Source organism: Dasypus novemcinctus, chromosome 1 (assembly GCF_030445035.2).
Source record: "Dasypus novemcinctus isolate mDasNov1 chromosome 1, mDasNov1.1.hap2, whole genome shotgun sequence".
Classification (NCBI taxonomy): Eukaryota; Metazoa; Chordata; class Mammalia; order Cingulata; family Dasypodidae; genus Dasypus; species Dasypus novemcinctus.
Genome location: NC_080673.1, coordinates 124,732,738 through 124,754,501, shown reverse-complemented (window position 1 = coordinate 124,754,501; position 21,764 = coordinate 124,732,738). Strand labels below are relative to the sequence as shown.

General features: G+C 35.6%; 1 protein-coding gene across 1 annotated transcript in view; it reads right to left on the bottom strand.

Moving 5' to 3' along the window:
- The window catches only part of ANTXR2 (ANTXR cell adhesion molecule 2), a 141,185-nt gene that overhangs the window by 59,903 nt on the left and 59,518 nt on the right, over window positions 1–21,764 (bottom strand). Inside the window, exons 12-13 of the mRNA XM_004470820.4 lie at window positions 14,310–14,405; window positions 491–535 (exon numbers count right to left, since the gene is read on the bottom strand). Coding sequence (XP_004470877.1) covers window positions 491–535; window positions 14,310–14,405 — 141 coding nt within the window. The remainder of the gene's footprint in view (window positions 1–490; window positions 536–14,309; window positions 14,406–21,764) is intronic.

The following is a 21,764-nucleotide window of genomic DNA, read 5'->3' as shown; positions in this document are numbered from 1 at the left end:
CATATGTATAAGTTTGAACACTGAAATTTATATGAAAAAGACAGTCGAGAAGGTTTGAAAATGCACAAGACTAGTACACTATTTCATATTGTCAACACTATATTGGCAAGTATACAGAGTATTAGAAAAACAATACTCATTTTTAAAAAGTCATAACATTCTTAAATTGTCAGATTAGATCTTTCCACTTTTTTGTAAATAAGGCACATCAGAACTACTGGTATATTACTATAAAATTATACTGAACTTCTATGTATCCCTATGGCCACCTCTACCAATGTGTAAAGTTCCCATTCCCCTAGCACATGAAAGAACACATAAAAAGAAAAATACCGATTAAATTTCATACGTCCTAATGTCAATATATAGCTATCACAACTGTCTAAAACCAAATGTAATCAAATTTGGGGATTTATATATTAAACCCAAGAAACACTTTTTCTTATCCCAGAAAAAGAAAAAAAGAACACATTTTCACACACTCATTTACCTCTTTTGGTGCAGGTGGTGGTGGTGGAGGAGGATCCTTGATAACCTGGCCAAAGAAAAACAAATTCAAACATAAATATGTGAGGTGCACAAAGAGAAGTATGAAAGGATATGTAAACATAGATTAGTAAAATACAGTGATAGCTCCAAGATGTTCCATGATGGACCTGGCCTCCCAATATTTATGCCCTTCCCGTGGATTGTGGGCTGATGGGCACTAGCTTTCAACCAATAGAATGAGGCAGAAGTGGTGCCACATAACTTTGGAGACTAAGTCAAAAGAAACTCTTCAGCTTCTCCTGACACCCTTGGAACTTGCACTCTGGGGAAAGGCAGCAGTCATGTTCTACAAGAGCAGATGCTAAAAACTTGAATGAATTTGAGGCTGAAGGAACTGAGTATATTCACAAATGACCATAGTCAACATCCAGATTTGTAAGCAAAATGACTCAGATCATAAATGGATACAAAGATTGATAAATTTTCATGAAACTAAAATGTTGCTAGCTCCAAAGAAAATGATATATCAACTTTCCCTTGCAACCAGTAAAATCAGAAACCAATAAATTCAATGGCAGATTGGAAGACACAATATCATCCTAATTTTCTTCATCTAGGAAATAAATTGGATTCATTGTAGGTCCATTCCAACATGAAAATTCTAATAGAATGAAAAATACACCTCACAATATTTCTATCAGGTTCTCTGCTTTTAAGCCTTTCCAATAAATATGTTCCAATGTCTATATATATTTGTATTTACATATTTCCAGAAAAGAACATTAGAGTTTACTTTTCTAACAAAGTGTGATTAATCTTATGTATGACTAAATGTGTGACATATATAAATTTTAAATGATTTTGAAATCCTGGCATGTGTATTTTCTGCATTATTAATGATGGAAACAAAGCCTTAAAACTGTACCAAGAATCTAAGGACCAAGAAAGCAGTGTAAGAAGTTCCAGGGTGCTATTCCCTTACATAATCTTAAAAACACACAGCAAAAACTGTCAGGGCTATTTCCCTCAAAACTCCAGAAAAAACTTCCTTATGAATAAAAATGAAAAACACCTTCAACAAGATATTAGTAAACTGAATCCAAAAGCACAATACAATGATCAAGTGGGATTATTGCAGGTAGGCAAGAGTGCTTCATCATAGAAAAATCAATTAATATAATAGATCACATTAATAGAACAAAAGGAAAAAACACATGATCATATTAATTGATGCAGAAAAGGCAGTTGAGAAACTCCAGCACAATTTCTTGATATAAACACCTTGAAAATTAGAAATAGAAGGAAACTTTCTCAAAATGATAATGAGTATTTATATATTTTAAAAACACAAGAAGGAGGGAAGCAGCTGTAGCTCAATCAGTTGGGCTCCTGTCTACCATATGGGAGGCTCTGAGTTCACATCCCAGGGCCTCCTTGTGAAGGCAAAGCTCACCCGTGCACTGCAGAGAGCTGATGGCCCATGTGCTGCAGAGAGCTGGCACAGCAAGATGACACAACAAAAGGGAGACAAGCAGATACAGAAAAAATGTGCAGCAAATGGGCACAGAAAAGAGACAGCGAAAAGAAAAGGGAACAAGCCGCAAGGGGGTGGGGTGTGTAAATAAATAAATAAATAAAAATCTTAAAAAAAACACACACAGGAGGCAGATGTGGCTCTAGTAAAAGAGCTTCCACCTACTTTACAGGAGGACCTGGGTTCGATCTCTGGCGAAAAAGAAGAGAAAGTGTGCTGGCATGGCAAGCCAGTGCCTGTGTGAGTGCCGGGATCGTGAACCACTGCCCCGTGCAAGTGAGTCATGAAGCAAGATGATGACTCATCAAAAGAGAGATAAGGGGAAAGCCAAGTTGAAGCACAGAGAAACCAGTAACTGAGGTGGTACAATTAACAGGAAACCTCTCTCCCCATCAGAGGTCTCTAGGATCCAATCCCAGTGAATCCTAGAAGAGAGAAAATGAGAAGAGAAGACAACACAGACAGCAAAAACTACAAGGTGGGAGGAGGGGAAGGGGGTAAATAAATAAATAAATCTTAAAAAAAAAAAATAGCTAGCATCCTACTTGATAGTGAAAAACTAAAAGATTTCCCCCTAAGATCAATGACAAGACATGGATGCCCATTATCACATTATTCAACATTGCTCTGGAAGTTCTACCAGAGCAATTAAGCAAGAAAAAAATAAAAATAAAAGGCATCCAAATTGGAAAGGAAGAAGTTAAACATTCCCTCTTTGTGGATGACAAAAAAAAATTATCTTATATAAAGAAGATCCTGAAAAATCCACAAAAGAACAAAGCTATTAGAGCTAATAAATTCAGATAAGTGTTGGGGTACAAGATACATACCCCAAAATCAATATTGTTTCTATATACTAGTAATGAACAATATAAAGAGAAATCCAAGAAAATAATTCCATTTACAATAACAACCAAAAGAATCAAATGAATTTAACCAAGGTTGTAAGGGACTTATATGTAGAAAACCACAAGATATTGCTAAAAGAAATCAAAGAAGAACTAAATAAATTGAAGGACCTTCTGTGTTCATGCATTAAAAGACTATATAATGAGATGTGAATTCTACTCAGAGTGATTTACAGACTCAATGTAACCCAATCAAAATTCCATCAGCAATCTTTGCAGTATTGGAAAAGCCAATCATCAAATTTATATGGAAGGGCAAGATGCTCTGAACAACATTCCATCTTAAACAAGAAGAACAGAGTTGGAGGATTCACATTTCATGAACTTAAAACTTATTACAAATTCATGGTAATTGAAAAAGCACGGTACTGGCACAAGGACAAAAATACAGACCAATGGAATCAAATGGAGGGTTCAGAAATCAACTCTCACCATTTATAGCCAACTTATTTTAGATGAGGGTTCTAAGTCTACTCAATCAGAAAAGAATAGTCTCTTGAACAAATGGTGCTGAGAAAACTGGATATACAGGTGCAAACAAAAGAAGATGGATCCCTAACCTCACACCATAAACAAAAATTAACTCAACATTTATGAAAGACCTAAATATAAGAACTAAATTATAAGATTCCTATAAGGAAACAAAGGGAAACATCTTCATGACCTTCTGTTACATAGAGGTGTCAGACTTCACACCCAAATCATGTACAACAAAAGAAAAAATAGATAAATGGGAATTCATCAAAATTAAAAACTTTTGTGCAACAAAAGACTTTATCATGAATGTAGAAAGACAACCTACACAATGGGAGAAAATATTTGGTAACAACATGTCCAATAACGGTATAATATCCAGAATGTCTAATGAAATCCTACAACTAACTACAAAAAACAAAGAACCCAATTTTAAAATGGGCAAAAGACATGCATACAAAAAAAGAATACAAATGGCCAAAAAGCATATGGAAAATTTTTTTTAATATTATTAGCTATTAGGAAAATGCAAATAAAAACCACAATGAGATATCATTTTATACTCACCAGAACTGCTACTATTAAAATTTTTGGGAAAAAAAAAAGTGTTGGAGAGGATACGGAGAAAATGGGAAACACTCATTCATTGTTGGTGGAAATGTCAAATGGTGCAGCCACTCCGGAAAACAATTTGGAGTTTCCTCAGAAAATTACGCCTAGAATTACCATATGACCTGCAATTCCTCTTCAAAATATACAGCCAAAAGCATTGAAAGCAGGAATTCAAAAATATATATCTGCTCACTAATATTAGGGACAGCATTATTCACAATTGCTGAAAGGTGGAAGTAACCCACATGTGTATCAGCAGATGAATGGATTAAAAAATGTGGTATATATATACAAAGGAAAATTATTCATCCATAAAAAGGAATGGCATTCTGATACATGCAACAACATGGATGAACCTGGAAGACATCACATTGTGTAAAATAAGCCAGATACAAAAGAATAAATACTGTATGATCTCACCGATATGAAATAATCATAAGTACATTTGTGGTGTCAGAAACTGGATCACAGATTACCAGGGACAGGGGGTGGGGGCAAGGAATCAAGAGTTAATTCTTAATTGTTACAGAGTTCTATTTAGGACTATAGCAAAGCTTTGTTGATGGTAACACAATATTGAAATGTAATTAACACCACTAAAGTACATATTTAAATGTGATTAAAAGGGGAAATTTTAGGTTATACATATGTTACTAGATTAACATTTTTTAAAAAACCACATAAGGCTACTGTACAACATACAGAGTGGACCCCAATGTAAAATATGGACCATAGGTAATAGTACAATTATAATAATTTGTTTCCTCAATTTAGCAAAGGTACCACATTAACGCAAAGTGTTAATAATAGTGAAAAGTGTGTGCATGAGGCGGGTTTATGGGAAATCTATTTTCTGCATGATTTTTCTGTAAACCTACAACTTTTCCAATAAAAAATAATATCAATGTAAAGAAAAAACTGTACCAAAGTCAAATTTTGATCTAGCAAATTAAGAGACACGACCACCAGCACAACGGACAACAGGACCTTCAGAAATGGAACCAGAGCTAATGCACATCTGTATGTTATTATTACCAGTAACAATCACTACCTGTTATAGCTGCTGCCATATGTCACATGCTCCAGATCTTCTCTCATTCTCATATGTGATTACTATACTTATACCCTTTTAAATATAAGGAAAGAAAGACTCTTACTTTAATAACTTGCCCAAAGATAGACAAACTATAAGCATCAGAGTTAGAATTAAAACCCAGAACCAGGTTCATCTTCCTCCAAACTCTGAATTCCAACTTCTTCTGACACATGACATTCTTTTAAAATTTTCTCTGTACCCTCCCTACAAAGAAAATGACTAAGATTTGTTAAGTGGTTGTTGCTTGTTTAGATGGATGGATGAATAGATAGATATACAGATAGATACATAGATACAGATAAAAATTTCATTTAAGCCTCACGGCAATTCTGTAATATAGAGATTTAGAGATTATATTCCCTATTTTGTAAAGACAAACATGTTAATCAACATGCTGAACATCTCTCACCTAGAAATGTTGGAGCAGGAAAAAAAAATTGCATGAATTTTCAAATGTACCCGCTCTCCACTCTACCGCAGTTGCTCATAAGTAACAAAGGAGGGTGAAAATAATCTGAAGCCATTCGGCCCAAAAACCAAGAATGACAAAAATCAATGTCCAACTGACATTCTTACACTGCAGTAAAACCAGGGTAGGAAAAAAGGAAATTTTACTGTTAGTCCTGTTACATTAAAAATAACATTCATGTGAATCCCATTCTTACATTAAATAGTGCAGGAGCATATTCATTTCAGAAAAGCATGTATTCATATGCACCATATTTTATGAGAATTTGCAGATTTTAAAAGGCATAATATTGCCTAGTTGCCAGAATTTTTTTCCATTTAGCATCCTTCAGCTCTGTATTGAATATTCTGGAAAACACTTTCACCACTTTATGAACCATATGCAGAGTTTGAATCATCTCCAAATTTTTTTTTCATTTGTTAGTATCATCATCAGGGAGGATCACATCTCATCTACTTAGCTGCTAGAATAAAGATTTCAGTTTGGAGAAGAGCCGATGTCTTTAAAAAAAATTTTTTTAGCTGCTTCAGGCAACAGTCCTTTTGATCTGCTCATTAACACTTTTCAAATGTTCGAGTGATGTGGGCATTCTTTGCGCTAGAAAATGTCAGCACTGGAGCCTGCAGGCAGCTTGATGCAATCATATGTTCCGATATTCAGAAAAGAGTGAAAAGAACTGTCAACAGTGAACTGCGGTGGTTTAAAAAAAAAAAAAAAAAAGATACTCTACGATTGTAGATAAATAGTATTTCAGAATTGATTTCATGCCAGCGACTAAAAGAAATGCCCAATTCATCAGCAATACCATCTAAATGCCTAGAGCCCAGAGACAATAGGGATACCATTCTTATTGCTCACAGAAATGTGTTCAAATTATATGTGGGTCTTCCGTTCATTCTCCCTTTTCTTTTGATAAGATCTGAGATCTAGTATAGCGTCTTTCCTCTGAAGTACGTAAACACAAAATTCTCTTAACATAAGTAGTTGGGAAGTTCTTTTTCTGAATCCCACAATATTAGATGCTTTCACAACTAGACCAAAATATGGCCTGAGTTATCTCATCCTCCCTTTCCTTTCCTCCCTCACAGACGCATCAATGTTCAAAGAATCTCACTTTGAGCAAATAAATAACTGGCCAAAAATCTGGACATAAATATAATTTAAAATGTCAAATGGAGAGGAATAGTGTGAGATTGTGTTCTGCCAGGAGTTAAGTAAAGGTGCTGCTGTCAAAGCAAATAAACTGGGACCAGGAAGAGTTTGATAGCCTGTTCCATAAATGAATCTCTTTTGGAAAACATCACCATGGAAGCAATAAGTCCTAACATCACACTCTAGTTCAAGGAGACAACCAAACATAAATCATCATAATTAATGGTGCAAGGAAAGCATATTAAAATTTAAATTACTTCTGTTTTATTGTGCATTCCAAACAAACAAACAAAAAAAAGCAAACAAAAAATGGGCTACTCTAAAAGAAACTCAATAAAGGCACCAGGAGCCCTCCTCAACAATAAAAACCAAGTGCAATGTGGAAGGATTATTACTATTTAGAAAGAACAGCACAGCTGCTGCTGGCTAAGAAAATGACTCTACAGAGCTCCAGTCGGATATATCCTTGTCATGAAAGCTCAACTACTTATAAGCAAATTGGGCTTTAAAAAGATAACTTTTTTAATGGCTTCTTAAATTAAGATTTATGAGATCTTTATGTAATGTCTTAAAGGCGCTAAGGAAAAATGAGTTCGCAATTTTCCCTTGAGGATGGAGAACTTTGGCCAAGGACACTAGCGCAAAGTGAACATTTATCATTTCCAGCATATTCAGATATTTATTTGCAGCTGTATAACACACTCTAATTGACAACACTCCAGAAAGCCTTTGTTTGCCACCTCATTAGACTTACATCTGTAATTCTGTGGAGTGTCTGGTTATCCCAAATGATGCGACTATAGGACTGTCATTTCTGCCATCCTGATTAGTAAAACAAATCTGCCATAAACTCGACATGTTCTCCAAGCTAAACAATGATGAAAACATCCATATTTTCTGATATCTCACTCATGATTCAATACATACTAAGTTTTATTTTAATGTCCCTGCCCCTCTCCCTTTTTTTTAAGTCTAAGGAAGAAAGGAAGGCTGCTGCTGATGTCTTTGTTAAAGACAAGCAATTGTAGAGGATGGATACGAGGATACTGAATGAGCAGGATACAACTCTAAACAGAGGGCAAGAAATGAGAACTTTTCCTCTTATGGAATAGTTTGCAAACTCAACACAATTTATAATTCACTAATGGTATTGCCTAAAAATTCAACTTTGCTTGAGAGCTCTTGTATTGTAATTATCACTAGATAAAGTTATCAGAACATTATTGGCTTAGATTTCTATTTTTGTGTAGAAAGGCCAGGCACACAGAGGACACTATGCCACAATGTTTTAAATAACATTTTACTCTCTTTCATCCTAGAAAATATTCATTAACATGAACTGAAATATTTAAAAATTCTAAAATAGTCTCATATTAAATGTATCTTGATTGGCTAAATATTCTGTAGCTGGGATAATTCCTTAATCTTTTTGTTCTATGGTCTCTGTGATACCCTGGTACACCTGTGGACTCCTCAGAATAATAGCTCTAAAAGCATAAATTAAAACATACAACATCTAAAGGACCCCATTATATTGAAATACAATTCATCAAACCTGTAAAACAATTAATCTGTGATTTTAAAAAAATATATGCTTCTTTATTGACTCAATGAATAATGAGATCTACATGCAGGTCTAATAACAATTATGAATTTTGAAGTAGTGATGCCTGTAAAAATATTTCAAAAATATCTGGACACTATAAATGTGAAATTCCTCTGATTACTATTGGTACTGTCTTCAGGACTGCTAATATGTAGGCAGGCAATAGGCTATATTCATAAATGAAAAAATTATGAATTTCATTTGAAGGCAAAAATTAAAATGCATTTTTTAATCCAAGTTCACAATTGTCAGGTTTGCAGTCTCTGTGGGGTACATGTAGCAGAAACTAGGCAAAAGTTAAATTGCTTCTACTTCAGAGTTGTATTACAATTAATAAATTCTCATATAATTGCATCTTAGTTTCTACTGTATGGAATTACAAAGGTCACATTTCCTATTGTATATATACATTATAAAGGGCACATTTCAAATGAAGTCAAGGAAAATCACACAAAGACCTAAGATTATACCACAGAAATCCCTTTGTCCTTAATATTTCTCCATGCTTGACAGAATATGGACTATGGCTAGCAAGAGGGTTGTGAGTTTTGAAGCAGTCTTCCGGGCAAAGAGAAATCAAGTATATCCACTTTAAGAACTGGGATAGTTCAAGAAAATACATTTAATAACAATTATTGAAGGCCAGGTTTACAGTGATGAGTAAGAGACACACAGTACCTGCCTCATGAAGTTATAAGTCCATAAGTGGAAGGAGATTTTAAACAATTACATAAATAATTATTTAGTTAAAATTTTAAATACCACAAAAAGTACCATTTTCTCAACTGGCAGTTTCAGTGATTTTTTTTAAGATTTAAAATACTCTATTAAAATATTCTAGGGGGAATGTTTCTGCTTTTGATGTGTTTCTTGTTTCCTGGTATCAATAAAAGTGGTAAAGCTAACAAGTTCTATGTTATAGTTTCACAGATGCAATATTTAGTTTAAAGCTCAATTTCTTTGCTTTTCCATGCAGAGTTAAAAGGTTTATTTCTTATTTTCAAAGGAATGCTTCAATTTCTGAATACGGATGAAATGGTACTAGCTCCTTCTAGCAAATAAGCACCCTGAGAAAGCTGTCCATGATCCCTGTCGCCAAACAGTCCTAATAACATACATGCCTTGGACAATTGTGAAAATTGCAAACATGCTTCTTCCAAAATTTTTTTCTTTATCTGTGGCAGAAAGTAAATTTTTCTCCATGGATGAAACAGTATGCATATTTACTTTAAAATTCCCCAAAACAAAGCCAAATGATGATCCTAATTTTAAAGACTATATATTGGTTTAATTAGCCTTGGCATCATTGCTGACATTTTGAAGAATTTTAATTGTATTCCATCTTATAGCCTCCTGTACTCTATGAGCAGTTTTTGTAAGGAGGTGATCTGAATTCCCCAAATTGCAATATTGATAGAGCCCTAAGCAGTGATTCCCTAATTTAGGGATTATCAGAATCATTTGGGAGTATAAGAGCTTCACGTTGCTTCTTAACAAATTACCACAGCTTTATTGGTTTAAACACTGAAACTTATTCTCTGAGAGTTCTAGAGTACAAAAGTCTGAACTAAGTCTTACGGGGCTAAAATCAGGGTGTCAGCAGGGCTGGTTCCTACTGGAAACTCTAGGGGAGAATCCTCTCCTTGCGCTTCCATTTTTTGTTGGTGACTGGCCGCCTTAGCTTTGGACTGCACCTCTCCAATCTCAGCCTCTGTAGTCACCTTACTTTCTGCCTTTTGTAGTCTCACTTCCCTCTGCTCGCCTCTAATAAGTACAATTGTGATTACATTTAAGGCCCACCCAGATAATCCTGCATAATCTTCCCATGTCAAGATCCTTAATTTAATCATATCCGAAAAGTCACTTTTGCTATATAAGGTAGTCCCAGTTTACAGGGATTAGGGAGGGCCGTTATTCAGTCTACCACAGGAGGCTTTTTCAGGCTGCACTGTCTCTGGAGATGGCTCACCCCACCCTACTCCTTTCCTTCAAAAAGAATCCACCACCATTGGAAACCTGGTAGTAACTGCCTGGTCTGAGAGCCTTCAAGTCATTCAAGGAGGAAAACAAAAACTGAGAATCACTGCTTATTGTATAAGTAATATTCCCATCACAGATCAGATATCAGTGAAATTTTACTCTCTGAACAATGATTGATTTGATCATTTCATAAAACATGAAATGACTGAATGAAGAATACGACAGCACGAGGGTTGCTGTTCAGGGCTTCTTTTTCAAGGCTTTTTATCTTGGTAGGTGTTCCTAAACCATGATCCCCAAAGAGGCGGATAGCCAACATAATCTTACATGTGTCTGAGAACAGACACTTTAAGCTCTTTGGTCATGTTTCAGTTGAAAGATTAGACTTAACTAACTTCTTGCCATTAGTACTTAAAACACACTCAAACAAAAAGACATTTGAACAACACCAAACTGAATGCACATATTTCATTCTCCATTAGCAAATTATATTACTTAACTAACACATCTAATTCCAGAATCTCAGAAATATATTCTCTAAAAGGGACAAAAGAAAATAAATACTCTGCAATTGTACTACAACACCCTCATTTCACCAGGCTCTGGTTCTCCCTTATGCCTTCTCTTCATGCCAGCTCTTCATTTTTCTTTAGTCCACCTAGCTTCCAACTTAGATCACAACTATCAATGCTTTGTTGGAAATGCTTTGCTACAGTCAAATCCAAAGTGTTCTATCTGTCCACTGGTTTTCCATTTCAGTGGTTGATGGAATCCAGTTGGATACCATCCTAAACAATCCTGGTCCTTACTCCACCTCAGCCACACTGCTTCTTTCAGGTGAGGGAAGGATACTCATCAAACTCTCCAGGGGCATCTCATCATCCAAGAGTTTGGAGTTCCCAAAAGGCATATGAGGTGTTCTCTAATGGGTTTCTTGGCTAAATCCTAAACCTTTTTTCACTACTTCTTTTTGCTGGCTCACTAGGCCTTAGCCTACCACTTCCCAAAACAGGTTAAAATAACTCAAAATTTCACATACACATCATCTGGAATGTCTCTCAACAACTGCCCAATTCATCATTCAAAATTCAGTTTGGGGTCATTTACTCATATTTCTCTGGACAATCCCTTTGTCAAGTTCCACCTGTTTTGTTCTTACTGTCCTTTATTCACGCTGCTACTGGGGTACTCCTGGTTCTCCATTTATGCTTATTTCCCTACATCTTTGCATCTTCACATTAAATTGTAAGTTTTACAAGGACAAGTCTATATACTATCATAATCATTTTTGTATCCCAGACCATAGTTCAATATAGCCAATGCATTTTAGAAACTTATTAAATATTTGTCAATGGCTAAATACAGAATTTTGCCTCGAGCTTTCCCTGCTACTTTAAGGAAGCATTTGCTATGATTCCTTTACACTTAGGTATAAATTTAATTCATTCCCAGGACTAGCAACTTTTTAAATCTATATTTCAAATTGTAAATAAAGGTTTTCCCCTCTAATAAATGAGTTCCAGAAATTATTAAGCATCACAGCCGTTCCTGGGGCTAGAAAGCCACTCGGCAATCCTGAAATTTCACCATTAACGGGCCCCTCTATGCCTTGTGTAAAGATAGTACTCTGTGATTCAAGGGTTCAAATGAATCTAGTCTCACCACCTGAAGGATTCCCGCTAGAATATTTTGGATATTCTGTATTTGAGTAAATCTAGCTGTAAGAAAATTCCTATCTCCCAAAGAAGACTATTTCAGTTTTTGCATGTGTGGTTGTTTTATTTTTTAAATCATACACTTTGACACGTTTGAGCTGTCTTGTCAATAATAAATGAAATTTCAATGCAATGAAGAAAGGAATTCCTCCACAGCCTAGTTTAAATTAAAAAGCCAAGTAGCACAAATCATATTAGGACAAGTTTTTGCTTTTTAATTTGAGACACAAGAATGCTAGCCACCCTAAACTAGCCGTATCTAGGATAATCATGAAGATTGTAACAGGAAACCGTTTGAACATAAATTGTTACAGCAGGAAACTGATTAGTTCAGCAAAGAGACAGGATGCTTCTTTTCTATACTGTTATCTGAGTCAATTCTGGGTCTCCTCTATGGGCCAAATACTCTGAGATAAAGAGCTGTAACATTCTTTCATGAAAGCACACTGACCAACAATTAATAATCAATGCAAGAGAAATACAAAGAAAGCACTTCTTGAATTTACAAGGAAGTTGAAATTAATCAACAAAATTTTTTTAAAATGGCAGTTTAGTAATATTATCTTAAACACTACAGTGATCTCTAAACTTCTCTATAATGTGCTGATAATAAAAGGAATATTAAAAATAAGGAATAGACATAATTTGAAGGAACACTTCTGCAGCAGCATCTTTTCTATGAAGGATCTATGAATGCTGAATCCAAATTGGATTGTGTGAAACATGATGAAATTTATTGATCAACATTCCACCTTGTGCCAAGCCCTAAAGATGTTCACATCCTAATTCCTGGGACCTGTGAATACGTTATCTTACATGGCAAAAGGGGCTTTGCAACAGGGTGCAATGATTGGGTGGGGTGGGCGAAAAATACACCCAATGTAAGATATTGTCTGTATTTAGTGGTAATACTTTGACGATGCTCCTTCATAATTTGTAACAGATATTTCACAACAATGCAAGGTGTTGGTGGTGGGGTGATGTATGTGAGAATTGTATGAGAACATGCATGTGTGTTTTATAAGCTCACAACTTTTACTATATACTTACTGTTTAAGTATATGCATGTATGAATGATATACAAATTAAAAAAACATTCAGCAATTATGCTTTCCCCTTTCCCTGGGGACAAAAAGTTCTTTTCAGCTTCTCTAAACTCTCCTTTTACTTCTGAGCAAGAAAGCTATATAAACTTTCAAGGCAATTCAAGTCTTCCTAATGGTTAAGACCCTGTGCAGCAGGTCTGGAAGCACCTATCTAACTCCCACACTGCTGATACCATGGCATCATAAGCTCAAAAAAAGGGACTCTTTGCAGATGTTACCAAGGTTAAGGACCTTGAGATGGGGAGACTACCCTGGATTCTTTTGGTGGGTCTAACAATCACTTGGTTCCTTAAAATTGTAGGACATTTTCAGCTGAATACAAAGTCAGAGGAAGATGTGACTACAGAAGAATAGTCAGAAAGTCTCTGAAGATGGAGGAATGGAGTCATGAGCCAAGGAATGTGAACAGTCTCCGGCACTGGAAAAGTCAAGGCAATGACTCTTCCCTAGAGCCTTCAGAAAGGACTGTAGCACTCTCTATACCTTCTAGCCCCACTTAGCTTAGTGAAACCTATGTCAGACCTTTGATTACAGAACTGTAAGAGAATAAATTTCTGTTGCTTTAAGTCACCAAGTGTGCAACAATTTGCTGCAGCAGCAGTGAAAAATTAATGCACCCATATTCTTTTACAGGATTTACATAAATACTGAGAATGACATAACTGAAACCACCTGTCATAACTTCAAAGTAAATGCTTAACTGACACCCTAAAATTTGCACATGACATATTTCTAAGATGTTTTTCAGAAAGGCAAACAGTGAACTCCTGAAATAGTATATTCTTTAAAGAGGAAATGAAAGTTTCAATAAGAACTGAAAAAAACTGACAAATTATCAAGTTCTCCCAATGAATCCAGCGGGGGAAAAAAATCATTTTACTATATTTTTTCTGATAATTGAGTGGAAAGACATTTTATCTTAATACCTTACCTCCCTTCCTTTCCCCTTCTTTCCCCATCTTGATTTTGAAATGCTTTTCAGATGAAGCTTTATAATAAAATATTTATTGGCATGCATGTTTCCTAGAATTTATCAAAGTTATAAAAACAATTAAAATGCAATTTGCTAATTGAAATTTTGATCCTGGTTAACAGTGTGGCATTTAATCATATTTCAGAATTTACTTTACATATCACTGAAGCAGAACTGCAAGTCCTTCTTACTTACCACTTTGCAACAAAGGGGCCAAAACCACCACATCAAACCGATACCCAAGAGTAGCAGTAACACCAAAATAGCAATGATGGCTGCAATCCCATTGGACTAAAGTGGGCAAAAGACAAAAAATAAGGTAATCAGCAAAGCTAAGGGTCAAATTCCAAACACATATATATATATTTAAAGAAACATTAAAACAAAACAGAAGGCATAATATCAAACCAGATTTCTACTGTATTTCTTTGAATTCCTTAAATTCTATAATTTTTTAAATATTCTATTTCATATATATTATGTTAAGATGGGCTACAATTAAATAAAAATTTTCCAAGGTGCTGTAGACTGTTTCATAATATGTCTTCAGAGAATGTCAGAAAAATTACTATATGGGGTAATATGAATGGTTCATATGATCATTATCTTTTGTCTCTGGGAAAGGATTATTTTGGTTGTAAGAATCATTACTTTTAGGCAGAATTCCCTCAGGTTTTTTGACATGGAACACTGTTTACTTTATATATTTACATGGTGAGAAAGATGAATATCAAAAAATCACCAAGTAGATAGCAAACCACCAATGATTCTATTTACAAATGGCATATACTCATCGATGCAAGAAAGCAATTTCGTGCATTCATTTATCAGAGGAGTTCCCATCACAGCTTAAGCACTCCCTGTACCACACTGGCCTTCTTTCACTTCCTAGCTCTTCCAGCTGGAAGTCACCTGCTCTGGGTTCTGCCTCCAAGTCCCTTCATTCAACAACCAGCTACACCCTGAAGGGTTCAAACAAAGTTATTTCCTCAGGACAGCCTTCCTTGTCCTCCTAGATGAAAATGCCCTTTCTTATCATATAACTCATGGTTCTCTTTAACAATTTAGCAATTATCACAATGCAATTAATCACTTAATTTATGATTAACTTTGTGATTACTTAATTTCTCTTTTCTCCCACAATTCATTGTGAAGCTCTAGATAGCAAAAGGCTATCCAAACTACTTAGGGCCAAAAACTCCACACCTGGTATTTAAAACCTATGTACTCAATGGAAGTGTTCTGCATGATCTTGCAATGAAGGATATAATTTTATACAAAAATTTATAAAAGTATATGTTCTAGAGTATAGACCATAATATAAAACATTGATCATGGTTAGTGGCTATGCTTCAATATTTGCACATCAGTTGAAACAAATGTACATCCACATATAAAAAGGTTATTGATATAGGAAGGGGAAAAAGGGGTGGATGTTGGGTATATGGGAATCCTCTGTGTTCTGTGTGTGACTTTACTGTGACCTAAAACTTCTTTGTAGACAAAATGAAAAAAAGTAAGACACTGGGGAAGAAATGGAAGAAAATATCACTGTATATACAGGAAAACAGATATGACAGTGATGAAAGGCAAAACATCAAAAAAAGTTTTAACATTTTTCATGATTTTTTAAAATCCCAATTTTTTAATTTTTAGCTTTAGCTTTTCTGAATTATTATGCATTTTATTTCTTGTGTTTAAATCTATCATTATTTATTTTCCTATTAATTGTATTCAGTGATATTCTTGGCTTCATTTTTGAAGAAGTTTTGGACTACAGGGGACTATCACTGGTGTGCAATGTCAGTGATAGGGGATACATAGGAGGAAGTTCACCTGGGCATAATATAAGATATATAAATGTGTTCAAATGTTCATGGGGCATTGTCACGGTTGGTGGAGATTCACACAATAACTGAATATTGAATTCCCATCCTGGGGAACTCCACCACATTCTCTAATGGAATAGCAACAATCCCCCAAGTGCAAGGCAATGACTAGTGACAAAAGATGGTCTATTGATGGGCCCTTGATATTGACAATTATGCTTATGAGCCTTTGCTCTTGAAATTGCAACTTAGCCTAGTGCTGTAGGGTACCTAAAAGTTACCTCCTGAGAGCCTCATTGTTACTCAAATTTGATCTCTCACTAAGCCAAACTCAGAATATGAATGCATTACCTTTCCCCAGCATGGGACATGACTCCCAGGGATGAGTCTCCCTGGCACCCAGGGATTACTACCAAGCACCAACTAGTGGTGCAACTGGAAAAAAACCTTGAATAAAAGTAAGAAAAAGTAAAGACAAATGAGTTTATATGGCTAAGAGACTTCAAAGTAAGTCAGGAGATCATCCCAGAGGTAATGTTTACGCATATCTAAGCAGGATCTTATAGCCTTCCAAAGTAGATACAAATCCAAATAGTGGGGTTCCTGGGGGCTCTGGAGACACCCAGATCCTACAGTCATGGCAGATAGCTCCAGAGTGTGCTGCCTTGCCAGTGGGGCCTACTTGGGAGTTTGTGCTCCTGAGTGTGACAGAGTTGGACTCAGTTGTGACTTCTCTACATGTGCCTCTTCTGTCCCATCTATTTGAACCTATCTATAACAGTGCTGGAGTTGGTAGGTGTATATCCAAGACACTTGAATCTTCAGGCTTTCTATATGATAGATGGGCCCTGAGCCTCATCAGAGTTTCAACACCTACTCTCCAGTTCACTGGACTCACCTAGGATAACAAACAAGGAGGTGAGGATGGACAACCCCCACATCAAGGATCTGAGGGAATCTATAACTGCAAGCAAGAGTCCCATCTATTAGCTGTATGGGATCAAGGCCCCTGTCTCAATTAGAGGTGCAGTGGGCATCACCATCCCAGAATCTTCAGGATTGGGGAATAAAACATAGAGCGGACTTGCTGGTATTCTACTATAGACTTACTGTGATTCTAGCAATTGAAGAAATTATATCATTGATGTGGAGACAGTGGCCACTGGAGGTGCGGAAGGCAGGGAGAGGGAAAAAAGAGGTGTAAGATGGGGGCATTTTTGGGATTTGGAATTGTCTTGAATGACATTGCATCAACAGATATAGGTCATTATATATATCCTCCCATAACCTACAGAATTGAGTGGGAGAGAGTGAAAACTACAATGCAAACTATAATCCATGCTTAAGGGCAATGCTCCAAATGTGCTCATCAATTGCAATGAATGTACCACACTAATGAAAGAAGTTGTTAATGTGGGGAAGGGTGGGAGGTATGAGGAGTGGGGCATATGGGAATCCCTTATTTTGTGTGTATGTAACATTTTGTGTAATTTAAGTATTTAAAAAATAAAATAATATATTTTAAAAATTAAAAAATATAAAATAAAATTTAAAAATAAATCCTATGTATTGGAAAGGGGCTGTCGCTCAATCAGTTGGGCTCCCGTCTACCATATGAGAGGCCCTGGGTTCATATCCCAGGGCCTCCTTGTGAAGGCAGAGAGTCACCGGCCCACTAGCGCTGTGGAATGCCACCCAGCAAGCAAGTGCTGCAGAGAGCCGACTCAGCAAGGTGACCCAACAGAAAGGGAGACAAGCAAAAATGCAGAAGAACGCACAGCAAATGGACACCGAAAACAGACAGCAAACAAGCCACGGGGGGGAGAAATAAATAAAAATAAATACAGACACAGAAGAACACACAGCGAATGGACACAGAGAGCAGGCAGCACACAAAAAACCACAGGGAGAGGAGGGGGATTAAAAAAAAACAAACCTATATACTAAGAGAATGAACCCCCAAAGATATAAGACTGAACACTTCAGGGATACCAAAAAAAAAAAAAAAAGGGTTTATTGAATTTATCGAGTAGAGTTAAAGTGTGCAAGGGAATAAGATATCTCTCTCTCTAAGCCCCACAATTACTATGGGGCCCTAGTAATTGTTTTGTTTTGTGTTTTTACTTTTATTTTGTTTTTAAAGGGTAAGAATTTAGAGAAGGAAAAAAAGTTGTAAATAAATAAATATGTCGTCCAGGTAGAAGTGTGGGACTTTATAACTTAGCTTTTCAGACATATCATTTCCTATCATTCAAAACAATTGAAAAATATAAGTCCAGAGATCAGGGTAAGAGCTAAAAGTCAGGAGAGTGGGTGGGGGGCATGAGGAGGGGAAAGGAAGAGAAACAAACCACTAGTATCCACCCATCTTAAAATGTCATTGTATTAAAGGTATTAGTCTTGAAGCCTAATTTTAAACAAGTCGTTCAAATTTTCTGGGCCAACGTTTTCTAATCCACAAAATAAGAAAGCCAAACATTCCCAAAGCATTAAACCCTTTGCAGAAAAACCATTATTATAACTTTTGCATCTCTCATTTTTTTAAAATCGCCGTGCAAAAAATAAAAAATGAAAAAAAACTCTGAATGGACTTTAGGTCAAGAAGTCCAATGTTTTGCAGCGAACTATATTTTACTCATAATATTTTCAATAACCTGTAAAGCTAAGATTTTCTAGAACGTACTTTGGGAAATGTGGGGATAGATCAAAGCTAAGAGGCTTTCCAGTGTTTAAGTGGCAACGGTAGTAATATTTAATAAAAACAGTTTATAATGGAATTTGAAGTGTAATACACAATGATCCATGCAACAAAAGAGATGATAATCCTTATGTAAACAGTCATTTGTAAATAACTGAAAAGGGAAGGGAAAGCAATTTTCAAAAGTATTGGCACGGAAGTGCTAGCAAAATAGTTTTGGTTTAGCTAATCAGAAAAATCTTGAAATGTGTTTCTTTACCCTATGTCACCTCTTACTATCACACTGAGGAAAAAAAGAAAAAAATATTGCCAGTTAGTGGCTTGGATACAATCTCAAAACAAATCAATTTTCAAATGGATTTATTAATAGTAACCTTTCATATTTTAAACTAATCCATTTTAATTAAAAAGTAATCTTTAAAATAATTCTCAGCATAGCACAATGAACCATAAAACATTCTTAATTTCAGACATTTTCAGGAAAAGAATTAAGAATCAACTACACATGAGCAAATAAAACTATCCTTTTGATTTCTAATTTTGTATCTAGAGGTAAGAAGTAATAGCTAAAATATAAAATATTAATGTGGTTGATGTTAGGTTTCAAATTAACCAAAACCGGCAGCACCAAAGCATCATACAGAATCCCTGATCATTTCATTTCATTTATATTTTATAAGAAGCAAACAAAAAGCACTACAGAAATTTCACACACATACACACAAAATATACTTTTATATTTAAAACCTACTGTTTGAGGTCTTAAGACACTAGAAGATGTTATTTTGTAATATTTACTATAAAGAATTAATTCATTTGTCTTGTAAATTAAAACATTAGAATTAAAATGCATGCACATATCCAGCAACTTTTTGACTTGGGGTTTGGTAGAATGAAAAAGAGAGGGAGGAAGGGAAAGAAGGAGGAAAGGGGTGGAAGCGAGAGGGAGGGAAAATGAAAGGAAATAAATATTTATAGAAATTTTCCAGGCAAATATCTAAGTGCTCTGTTCTTGAAGCTAAAAAAAAATCATAGCTTACATCAGACTGCTTAGGAAATACTCCAGGTCATTTTACTACACAGAATTCTAAACACTGATGAACAAATCATGTGACTACACAGGCCTGATTACACTAAGCTCAAAAATCAAGGCAAATGGTAATATAAGAAAAGATTATCGTAGAAAACCACGATATCCTATGAGATAAATGCCAAAAGTTTATCCATTATGCCACATCCAATCATAAGTTCCTATGAAGGATACCCCCATCCATGACTCTGTGACTGTGCAAGTAAAGAATGAAGACAACATTCTCCAGTAGACATTTCCCCCATGAGGATCTAGTGAGAACACCTGTGGAAAGGCTCACCATTTAGCTGTGCTATACAGCTTTCAAAAATGCTCTATGAATGTTTGGTTTCCCCTTTTCTTAGAATCCACACTGTGTGTTCAGAAAGAAGGACATAGAACCTGAGGGTATGAATCTACTAAAAGTTCAGTGGTTAGTTTGTTCCTTTTTATGCATGTGCTGTAAGCAGGAAATTCAGAAAATTGTGCTATGTTTCTCTCAGTTAGAATAGAAAGTAAATGTACTGGCCGTAAAAATGACATAAAATTTTTGATTTCCCCTAAAAAAAAAAAAAAAAAAAAAAATAGAGGCTTCAATTAGTAGCACTGGTAAAATGCCATGGACCTCCACGTGCAAATACTCATTTATTATGATGGCATAATCATCTCAGTAGTAATCAAAGATTTGTCTTAAAATTGAGACAAATAATTTATAAAAACACAAACTTTCTAAAGCTTCACATCAGAAACATTAAATACCAACTTTGTCTCATACTGAAGCTAAGCATGATGGAAAAAAGAGTCAAAGGATTAAAGAATCTAGTGCAGCCCCACTATGGCAAGAAATTATGGGACAGACTTTAGTGCAGTTAATTGGACACAAACTCAGGCATTCACATTTCCTTTGTTTTGATTTACAGGAGCCATTATCAGAGTAGGGAAGATTTCAGCCATGAAAGGAAAATACTTTCATTGTTCATATAACTTTATGAACAAATTAAGGAAAATAGACCCCATGCTGCATACTGCGAATTTAAGGATCATATGATGAGCAATATGAAACTAAATAGGCTTACACATAGATGCGTATTATAGGCAGAACCTAGGAGCCTCCCTCTTTCAGTTGGCATGCATCTCTTTAAACATGTCAAAAAAAAAATCATTTAAAAATGTTCAACACTGGAATGCCATTTTTCTTAAACTAAGTGGAATAAATAAATATTAATGCCTACAAACCAAGAATATTTGATGAACACCAACTGCATGTTAGGCACTTAAATAGGCACCCAGGATAAAATGTGGAACAAGCTCATGAAGCCCACAGACTAGGTAGAAAGACAATCCTTGAATAAACATAAACACAAATGTGAGAAGTACGGTTGGAGAGTGTGATACAAGTGTGTAAAAGTGGGTACTAACCTAGCCCAGAGTACTGAGAAGACCTCCTGAGGAAGTATAAGAAAACTCGAGGAGATTTGGGAGTGGGTGGGGAGCAAAATTAGTGGTTTCCTGCAAGAACAAGACAAAGTCCACTCTGCAAAGGCATAGAGTGGGAGGAGACTGGCATCTGAAAATGATGATGAAAAGTTAACAAACACAATTTTTGAAAAGCTGTAATTCTCTTTATTACAAAGAGAATTGGCCACTTGTTGGATGGCCTTCCAACTGGCCATTTCTTGGATTAATCCTTCCTAACTACAGGCCTAAAAACCAAGTAGCATTTTCAATTGTCTGTGTAAACTCAGGTACGAAAGTTAACTGAAGAGCCTAGTCTGAGATTCACTACCCAGATGATGGTCAAGGTCGTGAAATTAAAACTCTTTAAAGGGTTAAACTGGGAACCTACCAGAATCTTGAGTTTGATGTTAGGTTAGGAGGTGTAGCAGTTTGATATTATTGATGAATTCCAAAAAGAAATATTGGATTATGTTTGTAAATTGGTCTTTTCCTCTGGGCATATGAGAGTATATTGGATTCAGAGTGTCAGTAGGGTGTTGAGCCCCTGCCCTTTGGTGGGTGGGGACTTGCAGACAAAAGGCATTACAAAAGACAGA